The sequence below is a fragment of the Chiloscyllium punctatum genome, chromosome 3, assembly GCF_047496795.1.
Source record: "Chiloscyllium punctatum isolate Juve2018m chromosome 3, sChiPun1.3, whole genome shotgun sequence".
NCBI lineage: Eukaryota > Metazoa > Chordata > Chondrichthyes > Orectolobiformes > Hemiscylliidae > Chiloscyllium > Chiloscyllium punctatum.
This window is the reverse complement of record NC_092741.1, coordinates 132,971,933-132,986,316: the sequence shown is the minus strand read 5'-3', so window position 1 is coordinate 132,986,316 and position 14,384 is coordinate 132,971,933. Positions and strand designations below refer to the sequence as shown.

General features: G+C 38.3%; 1 protein-coding gene across 1 annotated transcript in view; it reads left to right on the top strand.

Moving 5' to 3' along the window:
* sh3yl1 (SH3 and SYLF domain containing 1) overlaps nucleotides 1-14,384 on the top strand; it is a 165,870-nt gene that overhangs the window by 67,493 nt on the left and 83,993 nt on the right. Inside the window, exon 5 of the mRNA XM_072560974.1 lies at nucleotides 13,147-13,259. Within this exon, the coding sequence (XP_072417075.1) occupies nucleotides 13,147-13,259 (113 nt within the window). The remainder of the gene's footprint in view (nucleotides 1-13,146; nucleotides 13,260-14,384) is intronic.

Genomic DNA, 14,384 nt, shown 5'->3' with positions numbered 1-14,384 from the left:
AGAAGGTAATTTTATAGCACAGTGAAGACATCAGTAGGCTGAAAGGGTCTGGTATTGTAGCCTTCTGTGATCCTTGAGAAAGTGACTTCAACCAAGGGAGGTCCCAGTCAATGAATCGCGACACCAAGTTTCTCTTATTAGCCATGGTCTCTAGGAGTGTGTGCAACCATGCATGCGTCTTCGGAATGCCAGTGCTTGTCCAGGTGTGCAACAGCCTTTTAAGCATGGCACTTGTGCCAGAGATGCTTGGGTATCTTGGGATATCCATGCTATGGCAAGTTCTTTTGGCCTGTGTGATTTGGAGAATTGGGCTAGCATCGACAAGGATGTTTCTATGGGGTAGTTAATGAAGTGAGTCTGAGGTGATAGCATGTGAAAACCTGCTAGGCCGCACAGAGAGAATCCCTCCATAAAACTCAAGATAAATGAATCTTAGCCAAAATAATATGTGTCAGTCTAATGATTTTATTGCATAGCCTTTTGGTACAGATTGAAATTATTGTATCTGAAGTTTTGAAAGTTGTCCCACAACTCTCTTAATCAATCTCTAATATACAGCTTGTAAACTATTTTAACATTTGGCTAATTTAAATGAATAAGTTGAAAACCTATTTCCAAGAATCAGCCCAATTCTCCAAATGCTTTAATTCTTAGACCATGAGAACCTAGATATAAGTGCAACATTCCATATTTGAAGGAAATCACTGACCACTTTTTCTGAATGAGATAAAAACAATAACTGCAGATGCTGGAAACCAAATACTGAATTAGTGCTGATGGAAGAGCACAGCAGTTCAGGCAGCATCCAACGAGCAGCGAAATCGACGTTTCGGGCAAAAGCCCTTCATCAGGAATAAAGGCAGTGAGCCTGAAGCGTGGAGAGATAAGCTAGAGGAGGGTGGGTGTGGGGAGAGAGTAGCATAGAGTACAATGGGTGAGTGGGGAGGAGATGAAGGTGATAGGTCAAGAAGGAGAGGGTGGAGTGGATAGGTGGAAAAGGAGATAGGCAGGTCGGACAAGTCCGGACAAGTCAAGGAGACAGTGCTGAACTGGAAGTTTGAAACTAGGATGAGGTGGGGGAAGGGGAAATGAGGAAGCTGTTGAAGTCCACATTGATGCCCTGGGGTTGAAGTGTTCCGAGGCAGAAAATGAGGCGTTCTTCCTCCAGGCGTCTGGTGGTGAGGGAGCGGCGGTGAAGGAGGCCCAGGACCTCCATGTCCTCGGCAGAGTGGGAGGGGGAGTTGAAATGTTAGGCCACGGGGCAGTTTGGTTGATTGGTGCGGGTGTCTCGGAGATGTTCCCTAAAGCGCCCACACCTCCTCCCTCACCTCTATCCAAGGCCCTAAAGGAGCCTTCCACATCCATCAAAGTTTTACCTGCACATCCACTAATATCATTTATTGTATCCGTTGCTCCCGATGAGGTCTCCTCTACATTGGGGAGACTGGGCGCCTCCTAGCAGAGCGCTTTAGGGAACATCTCCGAGACACCCGCGCCAATCATCCAAACCGCCCCGTGGCCCAACATTTCAACTCCCCCTCCCACTCTGCCGAGGACATGGAGGTCCTGGGCCTCCTTCACCGCCGCTCCCTCACCACCAGACGCCTGGAGGAAGAACGACTCATTTTCCGCCTCGGAACACTTCAACCCCAGGGCATCAATGTGGACTTCAACAGCTTCCTCATTTCCCCTTCCCCCACCTCATCCTAGTTTCAAACTTCCAGCTCAGCACTGTCTCCTTGACTTGTCCGGACTTGTCCGACCTGTCTATCTCCTTTTCCACCTATCCACTCCACCCTCTCCTCCTTGACCTATCACTTTCATCTCCTCCCCCACTCACCCATTGTACTCTATGCTACTCTCTCCCCACCCCCACCCTCCTCTCCACGCTTATCTGTCCACGCTTCAGGCTCACTGCCTTTATTCCTGATGAAGGGCTTTTGCCCGAAACGTCGATTTCGCTGCTCGTTGGATGCTGCCTGAACTGCTGTGCTATTCCAGCACCACTAATCCAGTACTTTTTTTGAATGCTCTAACTGCTTCTCCCGTCTAAGTAAACAATATTTTTGTTTCTATTTTTCCCACTTTCTCCCAATATATTAATTTATGCCATTAGCAATACAGCATAAAATATCTGTGAATTGTTTTAGCAGTACTTTGAAATAATTAAATATTTCAAAAGTTCAGTGCAATTCATTTTTCTGCATCCTAGCTAAAACTGCAGATTTTATTGTATTAAGGTTAAATGTTGTGTAGGTTCTTCAGAGCTTTGCATTATCAGCAGAAATGATACTCTTTTCCTCTCTTATTATGCATTAGAATTCCATATTGTACCCACTTCATCTGTCTTTTATTCTGTTTCAAGATTTCTGCTTCCATTTAGCCAATGACTTCGGATTTTTGTTTTAAACATAAGGCCTTTTTTGTGGAATCATATCCAAGCAACAACTAAAAAGGGAAAAAAATGGGCATTATTGTATTCTGCAGAGGAAAATCCTTTATTCCCAGTTCTGCACCTGAATAGCAGTGCTCCTCAATTTCCCATATGGCTTTTCAGGTGGCTGTACTCAAAGAGGATGCAATCAGGCATATTATATGTTAATGTATGTCAGATGCTCTGTACACAGATTTCCTGTGATAGTGCAGGATGCAGTTCAAAGCAGACTGCTTCCAAAAAATCTGGCATGAATGCTTCAGCTTGCTGTTTAGATGCAATGTTAAAGGGACATTCTGGTACTGTCAACAACTCTTGCATTCTGACTCTTTGAATTAAAAACGTTTTTGCTCTGCCTGTTGTCAAATGATGGTTTAGATCAGAGTGGTGCTGGAAAAGCACGGCAGGCTTTTGCCCGAAACATCGATTTTCCTGCTCCTTCGATGTTGCCTGACCTGCTGTGCTTTTCCAGCACCACTCTGATCTAACTCTGGTTTCCAGCATCTACAGTCCTCACTTTTGCCTTGTTGTCAAATGATGTTAGACTTTTAAATTTATTAGTCCAGGGCTATGGGTCTCTACTCCTTTTGCAAGTTGAACAGGAGCAGGTATGGCTGAGAGATGAGGTCCTCTTTTCATAGCTGAGTGAGGACCAAATTTTAATACTTAGCTTTTAAGAGAAGAATGCTTTCTGAGCCTACAAGATAGTTTGAGTTCATAATGGATATTGTCCAAAATGAATGTTATGTAGACTGAAGAGGTCAAGCAGCCAGATGAGTGATGTGCCAAGTATCAACTTATAAAGTATGTAAATATCCCTGTACAAAGTGGCAACTCAGAATCGTTCACTGTTCTTCCCAAAAAGGTTGTGTTGATTTATGTTGCAAGAAAAGCCTGCAGCTAAACCTTATGTTATAGTATTACGTTATTAGCCAAACATATTGATGAACTCCTCAAAGAGGTTGTGTGGTCCTTTCCGGATAAGGCTGATTTATCCTGAAACATATGACTGAAATAATGATTTTTGTGCCGCAACACCAGCTAGCCCCAAAATCAATCCCCAGCACCCTCAAGTTTTGTAATGAAGTAGTGGTTCTTGTCATTGGGAGGATATTCCAGTTCAGAAATATCTAGCACAAACCACGCTTGTTTTGTGTATTCAGGCAAGATTTGGAAGCTGAAGTTAGAAGGCTTTCAGGCCCATACAGTGCATGAAGGATGATATGCAATGAAGTGCACACAATTATTTTATCCTTGCTATAGGACATTGCTAGGCAGTAACCTATCCTGTTTCTTATGATGAGATTAGTGAACTTATTCAATGGTATATTTGTGACGTGTATAGTATTACCTGTAGTTTATTCTCCAAGTACAGATCATGACCTTCAGGAAATTTAAGTGCTAATTCGCCCTTGTGCTCAACGCACTTCTGTTGCATGGTACTGATTTCTCCCCACGTATGTAAACACAATCCGATAATGTTCTGAATTTCTTGCAATCTGATCACTTGCTGATTGTACAACAACAAAGAACATAATTGACTTGGACATTACAAATCTCAAAAATGTGCTGCATATTTTGCTCATACTCCATCCATTTTTGATTTATCTATGAAGATAATTAACTAGTAGAAGGAAATTATGAAACCAGAAAGTTTAAAATTAATCACTACATTGCTTTGAATTTTAAAACTCAACCATTTCACGTAGCAAAGCATGTAGGTGTTTTTGATCATTTAGATAACATTTATGAATGCAAGTAATTTTATTAAATTTGTAACTGTTTTAGACATCTGGAAAATAAAACGGCTGGGAATGTGATTTAACCAATTTTATTGGTGTCACATGGTTTTACAGATCAATTCAGTATAAATAGTGAATGAGAGAAGCACTGGTGGAATAAATCAACCATGTTTCTGTCAGGTAATTTGGTTTGCTGAATTTCAATAAATCTCAATCACTTCTACTTCCCAACATCGTGTACTGACATAGGTAAAACTACTTTGTTGTGTAAATTTCTATTTCTGAGTTTCACTTTAGATAGCCGTGGAGTTTAGAAATGTCTTTTCTGGTATGTTATTTCGACATAAAATATAATTCAATATATCATTTCATTTTTAATAATTATCACATTTTTCTTTCTAAGTGCAGCAACACATCTTACAAAGATTTTAAAGCTCAATATCCTAGTCACTTATGGGGTAATACTTGTTAAATTGGAATAAATTTATGTTGAAAGTAATTCTCTTTCTTTTCAGGGCTAGTTTTTATTTGGCTAGTTTAAAGAGTGGAATCTCCTGATCTTGAAGTTCGGCCTTGAGACAGGAAGGTAGCTTAATCAGTTGGGTGGATTATGCAGACCAGAATCCCAACGCGCCTTCCCTCGATCTAAATGACCTTGTGCATGGGATTGTTCATGCTCAACCTTTGACACCTTGGTCTTCATGATGTTGGTCGTCCTTCTCTGTAACATTGTCAAGTGCGATAACATCCAGCCTCCAATTGGCTGACAGCTCTTGCTGTGCAGCATTTATACCAGGGGCTTGATTTCAGAAAAAGGCTGACCATTGTCCTCCAAACTGCCATATTGGTGGAAAATATGGCAGGCTTTTCTCTGAAGAATTAACTCAGGTGTGTTGCCAACTTTTCAGCAGTTGAGTAAGGCACTAGACAAAAAGAGAAGCTTCAAGTCTAATGTTCACTGCTTAATGTCTTTAAATGCAAAAATACAAATGTGTATTTTAATGAGCATATATTTCATTGCTATATTCTGATTTATAAGTGAAGCTCTTCACTTTACAATTTGTCTAATCTTAAAAGTGGTTCATTCTAAAACTTTCTGATAGGGGATAAATAGTTTGTTCATGGGCAGTATGAACACATTTTATTGGCAAGACGATGGAGCTATATTTACCTTGAGAGAACCACAAGGAGTTACTGAGCCCAATGGTATGAGGCAACTAGAACTAAATCTCACTGGCTTACCAAATGAATTTTAGCTGCCATTATTAGCACACTCTGTAGCTTCACTACAGCACTTCAAAGTATGCTATTTAAAATACATATTTTGCAAAAGACTACCAATAACTTTCAAATTCTGTTAAGTATTTGCAGATTATGATATTCTGCACAGCAACTTTAAAATAACTGTATAGGTACTCTGTACATTGCATGAGTAGTTAAGGAAGGTATAATTTCATTTATGTTGAAATAACATGCCAGAAAAGGCATTTCTAAACTCCATAGCTATCTAAAGTAAAACTCAGAAATAGAAATTTCCTTAGCCACCTGAGGAAAGAGAGATGTTGTTGTACTTTCTTGACCATCGTGTCAACGTGAGTGGACCAGGACACATCGTTGGTGATCATCAGTCCCAAGAACTTGATGCTCTTCGCCATCTCCACCTCTGCTCCATTGATACAGATCAGGATGTGCTCTCCACTCTGTTTCCTGAAGTCAATGACCAGCTCCTATGTTTTGCTAATGTTGATGGAGAGATTGTTATCTTTACACCATGCTGCTAAGCACTCAATCTCTTCCCTCTATTCTGTCTCGTTGTTTGAGATCTTGGTATTGTTAGCAAACTGGTAAATGGAGTTGGGGTGGAATTTAGCTGCACAGTCATGAGTGTATAAGTAGTATAGTAGGGAGCAGAATACGCAGACTTTGTGCCACAATTGAGGATTATAGTAGAGGAGGTTTGGTTGCCTATTCTTACTGTTTGTGGTTGATGCATAAGAAAGTCAAGGATCCAGATACAGAGCAGGGAGCCAAGACTTAGGCTATGGAATTTAGAGATGAGTTAATCATCACAGACAAGGCACAGATTATTTGTAATTAGTCGTTAACTGTTAAGCTTTGTTTAAATTTGACCACAGCATTGCCTTGAGAAATTAACTGGAGAATGGCTATCTCCTGTTTTATTGAATTGAACATGTGACATGTTATTTCTGACTACAAAGATCAGAGCCCTGTATATCAGTATATGTAACTTCCAATACAGGCTAGTGCAATGTATTGCTCATCTGACTTACAATCTTATGTCTGCATGTCCCAAAGACTGGTGGATTGTATCACACTATATACCGTTTCACTGAGGAAATTTCTGGAGAAACTCAGCAATTCTGTCAGCATGTGTGAAGAGACCACAGAGTTAACATTTCAAGTCCAGTGACCTTTCTACACAACTCTTCAATATCCCTTTGACTGCAACAAACAAGCTTAACCATACACAACTGGCTCACGTTTGCAAAACTTACAACAAAGTGTCTAATTTTACATGTGACTATGCAGTTGGATAATACTTGTTAAATAATTCTGTGTGCCAAAGAATTACACTGAACACCAATTTAGCCTTGTTGTTTTGGCTCTCAACACTTAAGGGCTGGATGTAGCAATTATCGAAATCTGCATCAAATGTGATTAATGGGTACAAATCAAAGTACTCCCAAATTTTGATGCTCTCTGTTAGCAGAATATTTACAGCTTCCAGCCATTACAGGTAAAATATCTTCTTGTCCCATGTTATTAAATTGAAAAACACTATCTTTGCAAACTTCAGGTGGGTATCTGTTGCAAAGTGCCATTTATTAAAATGTCCACGAAGAAAGTGCAAGCCAACAAATTGGACAAATTTCTCTTGAAAGTATCATAATATGGAAGTTGCTGGTATGTGGTGAAGGTTTATAATAGCTTATCGTTTTGGAATTTAGATTATAAAATAGAATAAAAATCAATTTTGATTATATTGAAGTGACTTGCTTATTTTTTTCTTTAAGGGGTCAGAAAGTCATGTGGAACAGTGGACTAAAGACAACATTTCAAAAAGGCATATGATTTAAATGCCTTGATCAGTTATCTGGAAATTAATTGCTGAATGTGTACAAAATTGAATTTTATCACTAAAGGTAAACAGATGGTCAGAGACCAGATTCAGGTTTATGGTGAAAAAAAAGTTCCATATTAGTGTTAGCATGGGTTAGTTTGTAGAAATTTCCAGGCTGAGAGTTTTTAGTGTGTAGACCTCTCAAGATTTTGAGAATTTTGAAGAAGCCTCCAATTTGTAAGAACTAATCATGCTTTCAGAACTAGAAACAAGTCTCTCGGCCATCAAAATTGAAGAGAGTCAGTGACTAATAAAATTAAGAATAGAGTGATACTTCCTGGGGATTAAGGATCCGTACAGAATAGTTTTGGGGCTAAAAGGTTGAATCTTTGTTTTTGTTGTTTGTTAACTTAGTTTTCTTTCCTTTGTGTAATAAATTTGTATTCTTTTGTTCAAACAACATTAGCCACCTGCCCTGAATATTTTTAATGTGTAACTGCCAGAATAACCAATCTGCACAAATACAGTTTATAATCTATCAAGCCAAGTTTCACCCCGGGATCTGACTCATCTAGTATTTCCAAAAGCTGGAATCCTAACAAATAAAAATGGATTTGGAACTATCCATCAAACATGGATAACCAGGAAGTACACACATAACTCCAGAAATGAGTTGACTTGTGACTACTGTTGGCATCAAGAAAGCATTTGAATGAGTATGACTTCAAGAGCCTGAGTGAAATTGGAATGAAAGGGAACTGGTGAACAACTTTCCATTGATTTGTGTTGTAATTAGCACAATTGAAGGTAGTTGTTTGTTGGAGACACTTCATTTTAGCCCTGGAACATTACTTGAGTTTCTCTGGCTATGCCAAATCACCTTTAGCTGCTTCACGAATTGCTTTTCCTCCATCATAAGATTAATCATGGCAATATTTTGTTGATGATTACACAGTATTCAGTGCTGTTCTAATATAAAACAGCCAGTGTCCATATGCAGCATGACGTGGATGACACTCCGGCTTGGGCTGATAATTGGCATAGTCTCCAACATCAGATAATCTGTCGATCCACCAATGATATTTAGTAGCATTACCAGTGCTGATGTATCAACATTTGGGGATTGCCATTGGGCAGAAACTAAACTGAACATAAATGTTGTGTCTACAGATTGGGAATTTATAGTGGATAACACCCTCTGATTCACCACGCCTGTCCACAAGTTAGTAGTGTGATAGAATATTCTCCACTTAATAATATAAATAAGAATAGGGTTAATCATTCTAAAGTTTAAGGTTACTTCAAAATTTTGACATACTTAGAACTTGAACTGAAAGCTAAAACTGTAACTGAATATGAATACTTAGGTAATGTATTTCTAGTCATGATTATCAGTTCTTCATTGACAGATAAATATTACTGAATGTCTAGTTCTTATATATAACTGTAAATAGTGGGAAATGGCTATCATCCTCTTAGCACTATTACAATGACCACGACAATATTCTGTGGGTGGCCAGAGTTAGATATGATGGGCCCAATTAAAACTAAAATCAGAACTAACTGTATTTAACTCTTCCAAAGATCCCCATCCCTGAACAGATCCATGTTCTTCACCTAATTAACCTGATATTGTATCAGCCCAAAGCTGGCCAACAGCACTCAAATTCCAACCATGTCCAGCTGTCTCAATTTAAGAGAGGCCTTGCTCTCAATATGGACCAGGCTTTCTGCAGAGGATGAATGGAAAATATGCTAGGAGATACTGATAATTTTAAAAAAATTTCCTATGATGTTCTAGCATCACAAAAATAGAGGTCGCTATAGAAACTGACCAGATCTGGTGGCATCTGTGAGGAGAAAGCGGAGTTATCATTTTGGGTCCAGTGACCCTTTTCCAAAGAAGAATATCAGTTTTTGTTTCAGACTTCCAGCATCCATAGTTTTCTTTTGTTTTTTTTAATGATCTAGAGTTATGCTTAGTTAACGTGATATAAATGTAGACGTAAGCCTAATAATACCCGACAAGTCTAATATGCAAAGCTAATTCTGCAACAAATTCAAAGTTTGTATCTCAATCTTTTCTCTTGCATCCAAATCTATTTAAAACATACAATACCAACCAGACCGAGTTGACCAATCTCACAATTTGACCTTTGTCATGCGAGGAACATTACAATCCTTTCTGTTGCTCATCTAGCTCAGTTGATCTTTAAAGGTTGGTTGAGAGTGGTTTTTATTTCCGGTGGATGACTTTTTAATTGTGTAATTATAATCTTTTCACAAAATGAGCAGCGATGTTTAATTTCAAGAGTTAGCATTGCATAAATCACTTCTGGGCAAAATAAAACAACCTTTCAGTTATTCGCACATGATTGATTGATTGCCATTGTCAATTTGAAAGCCAGTGGCCAGGTTACCTTACCGGGTCAACATTTTAGCTTGACTTAAAAAGTGACGTGCTTATTAGTATTTTGCTGAAAGTGACAGTGGTAAAGGAGTTGTAAGTTTTAGTGTATGGTCTTGAAAATTAAAAAGAGTAAAGAAAATTTGATAAGTTCTACGTCATTGAAGACAGATGACTCATCTTTTACCTTAACTCTTAGTTCTTCAGGATCTTTGTACAGTCACTAAATATAGCGCAACTAATAGCTTGTCATAGCATTTATATGACTAACAGATAAATCAGTTTCAGCATTGATAGATGTTTTATATTAAATGTATTGATTTTCATTAAATATCCCTGCCTTAACAGTGTGTGCACTTAGGCTTGGGAAAGCTATGAAAAGAGAAAATGTCCTTGGTTTAAATTAAGTGAAAACATGTAGGGATACTGTCAAAAAAAATGTTGCATGTATATATTTTGGAAATTCACAGATTCTCCAAGTGAATGCAATATAATAAAATAAGCAAATCATGTATTACTTTCAAGTAATCCATAAGGTGTTTGTGGGATAAATGCGAGGCTTATTTTGACATTGAATTGTTTATTTTAATCTGCAGTTTTACCACAACAGTCTTGACTTTTAAGGGGAGGGAATGGTGTAGTGCTAATGTCACTAAACTAGTAATCTGCAGCCTTAGACTAATGTTATGGTGGCATATCCCACCATGACAAAAAGTGGAATTTCAATTTAATAAAATTTGCATTCAAGACTAGTCTAACCGTGAAATGTAACTTGATTGTCATAAAAACCTTCTTGTTCACTAATCTCCTTTCGGGATGAAAATCTGCTGTCTTTACCAGGTCTAGCCACAGCAGAGTGAACATCTCTTAACTGTCTTGTGAAATGGTTTAGAGAGACAGTCGGTTCATGGGCAATTAGGGATTGACAACAAATGCCCGTATCAATGCTATAATCCCATGCAAGAATAAAAATATTGTTTTCAAATTAATTTTGGTCCCTCTCTATCACTTAAATTTTTATCCCTTTCTTTCTGCTTTCAGTCTTAAATCTTTTCCATCTTGTTATTATTTCATAATTTTAAAATGTATGTTTTTAATTCCACATCTTAATCTATAGGAGCCTGCAAGTTTTGATAGTTTACTCCATCCTCTTTCTAATTCAAATACTTTCCACACACAATTATCAAAACAGTCTTCAGTGATTTTTTTGCAATATGACTGAGTTGTACTTTCATACCTTTAACATTCAAAATCCATAATTTAGTCTCTCACAATTGTGAGATAGACTATTTCACCTTATTTTTGTAGATAAGCTGGAACTTGGCTGACACCTATTGGCACCATCTTATTTGTCTTTGAACTAAATATTTGTATTGTTTAAAACCAAAGTTTTAACTTAATTTTGCTTTGATATCATTCACTTCATGAATGTACCTCATGTCAAAGGTTATTTATTCTGATGCCTTCCTTCTGATCCCATGTTTCAATGTTTTATATATGAACTGGTGGAAATGCTCAAAGACCACAAAATGAATCAATCTTCATTTTCAGAGTATAATGCTTGATTATTTTCTCTGGCTAGAGAGGACAAATAGTTTCTGGCTTAACAAGAATAGCTCAATCGTGAGATCTTAGAAGAACTGAGTTCAAATCAAAAGTTATCCTTTTGTTGAAGGCATTAATGAACTTATAGAAGTATTACCATGGTTAGATAGGGTTGACAGTGAGAACCTTTTTCCACGTATGGAGTCAGCTATTACAAGGGGGCATAGCTTTAAATTAAGGGGGGGTAGATATAGGACTGATGTTAGGGGTAGGTTCTTCACTCAGCGAGTCGTAAGTTCATGGAATGCCCTGCCAGTAGCAGTAGTGGACTCTCCCTCTTTATGGGTATTTAAGCGGGCATTGGATAGGTATATGGAGGATAGTGGGTTAGTGTAGGTTAGGTGGGCTTTGATCGGCGCAACATCGAGGGCTGAAGGGCCTGTACTGCGCTGTATTCTTCTATGTTCTATGTTACTGGAGGCTAATCATTGATGCGTGACCTTCCCAAGACTCTGCTCGTAATGCAACCATTTCATTGGTTCAGTCGTAAAGTCAAAAGTGGAGTTGTTTGCTGATGTCTCCATGAGCCCTAGCTTCATTCACAACTTTTCTAATAATGATTTACCCCATGCCACCTACATCAATTGGCACATAACACTGCACCACACCTATCAAGGAAAAATCCCAGTCATTGTACTCTGATATTCCAGAGTATAATATATCCTGAGTCCACAACCATCAAGATCTTAGAAATCACTATAGGTCAAAAACTTAACTTGAAGGGCAGAATTGTTTGTGTTGTTAGCCATAACTATCAAGGTTGCAAGTTAACAAAAGTAAGTACTTTTAAATGTGGCTCACATAATGGGAAGAAAACAACAATATATTGTTCTTAATAGTAATTAATAAATTGGAAGGCCAATACATACAGAAAAGAGAAGGAAACATAGGTCTATGTGTGGAGAACAGCTCAACGTAAGGGTCCAGTTTTAATGTAGTATAAGTTTGTAAAGATGAAAGGCTTTCAGGTAATTTTAGATGTGAATTTCTTTTCCAAATAAGCAAATTGAATTTTTAAATAAACACAGTAAATAACTGGAAAGTCTCATTCACTGTAAACATTTCACTCCTGCTAATACATTTTGTAGAATCACTTAAGATGGAAGGAAGTGATTTCAAATCTCACATGACCCAGGAGCTTTTGGTATAGACTTACAGAATTAGAGATGTGCGTATGTGCTCCCGTACTTCTGACTATAACATACTATATCATTTATACATAAGTGGTAAATAATACTCCTAGCTTATTAAAGTATGGACCGCTGCTGTTCTACCTCTGACGATTAACACCCCATACCCTCCCATCTGTTCCAAATTCTCTTCACACAAGACCTAATCGAGCAGTCTTCACTGGTGACCTGTCTGGACATGACAAGCAGGTGTCAACAGCTCATCTGCCCATTGAATGAGGCCCAATTCCAGTTCAAGGAACTTAATTCCAAGCTAGTACCTGACTTGCTGAGGAGTTAGGATAGGAGAAATTGAAGTGGAGCACTGGTGAAGGAAAAAGCAGGTCAACCCTAAACGATGCTGCACTGACCAATATAGCTCACTGAAACAATAGCATAGCAGTAAGGAAAGCTAACTGAACTGTTTTAACTTGTAAATCATATTAGATTTTTTATGCTAGAAGATAATGCCCAACATGTTAACACATATATATTCATCACACAAGTTTTAAAATATGTTTATTGCTCAATAGAGCTGTCATTGTTCAAACTGTAACCATCCTAGTAAATCATTGAATACTGTCCATTTTCATAACTAATTTTCTGTTCTCTGAGATTATCATGAAGCAGCCACATGTTCTTTAGTGATGTTATACAATTCTTTATTGCATTTATGCCATTTAAGTCCTTTTTAATTGTTGTTGTAGGTATCCGATTTGGTGATAATCCTGAATCAGAAGCGTGCAGTTGATGCTTTTGCAAAAGGGGGAAATCTCACATTAGGTGGAAATTTTACAGTCGCAATTGGGCCCATTGGCAGGTCAGTGGTTACATATTTATTTAGTATTAACAAGTAAGGTTTATATTCTTTCATCTTAATATTAACTTTAATGTAAACTTTTTCAAATAGTATTCTGCCCCTTGGATTTTTTCATATATAGTTTTGTTAATCTTGTGTTTATTTTACTGAACCTCTGAAAAACAACAAACTCATTTCTGTCAGATAATAGACTTAAATGGAAAGGAAAGTATGAAGTGACTACATTTGTTCAAATGTCAGTGTCCCATTTGTAAATATAAAAGAAAGCAACCTTGGTGCTCCCCGCCTCTGCCACCAACACTCTTTCTGATTTATGTCCAACTCCTGTTCTCTCTAAAGTCTTTGAACAAAAACATCTTTCACTAAAATCCAAGTTTGAATTACTCCAATCAAGTTTATAGTACTGAAACATATGCTTATTAACATCAGATGACTGTGAACATGGTAAACTATTCCTGCTCAACTTGTTTACAGCCTCTGACATGTTTGACCAGACACCAAGTTCCGCCAATATCCCCATTGTCTTTCGGCAAGCAGAAATGCACTTATCTGGCCTCATTCTTCTTTGTACAGCTGTTAGCAAAGAATCATCTGAAATGCCTTATCTTTCTGCTCTTACACTGTTATCTCTGGCATCTTCCAAAGTCTCCTCTCTTTTCATCTTGGCAACTTCATCCAAACTTTTAACAAGAAGTTCCATACGAATGCTCACAAAACTCAGCTCTGCCTCACCACCATTCTACCCTTGCCCCACACCCAGTTCTGCTCTGGGAAAAATGTCAGGGATAAGATGGAATTGAGAAATTAAATTTGGTGACCTCCATGTCCTTGCCTTCCCTGTCATAAAGTAGACAGGCAGGAGGCTGAAGGAACACAGCAAGCCAGGTAGTATCAAGATGTGAAGAAGTCAATGTTTTGGGTGTAACCCTTCTTCAGGACTGGGGTTGGGTGTAGGGGAGCTGCAGATAAAGGGGGTGGCAGGGACAGGGAGATGAAGGGGTTGAAGACAGGTAGAGGGTCCGATTTGGTTGGTCAATGGGAGGAATGAATTGGTTGGTGACAGGGAGGAGTGGACAGGAGGGGGTGGAGCTGTGAAGGGAGTCAGGGAATGGGAAGGGAGGTTAT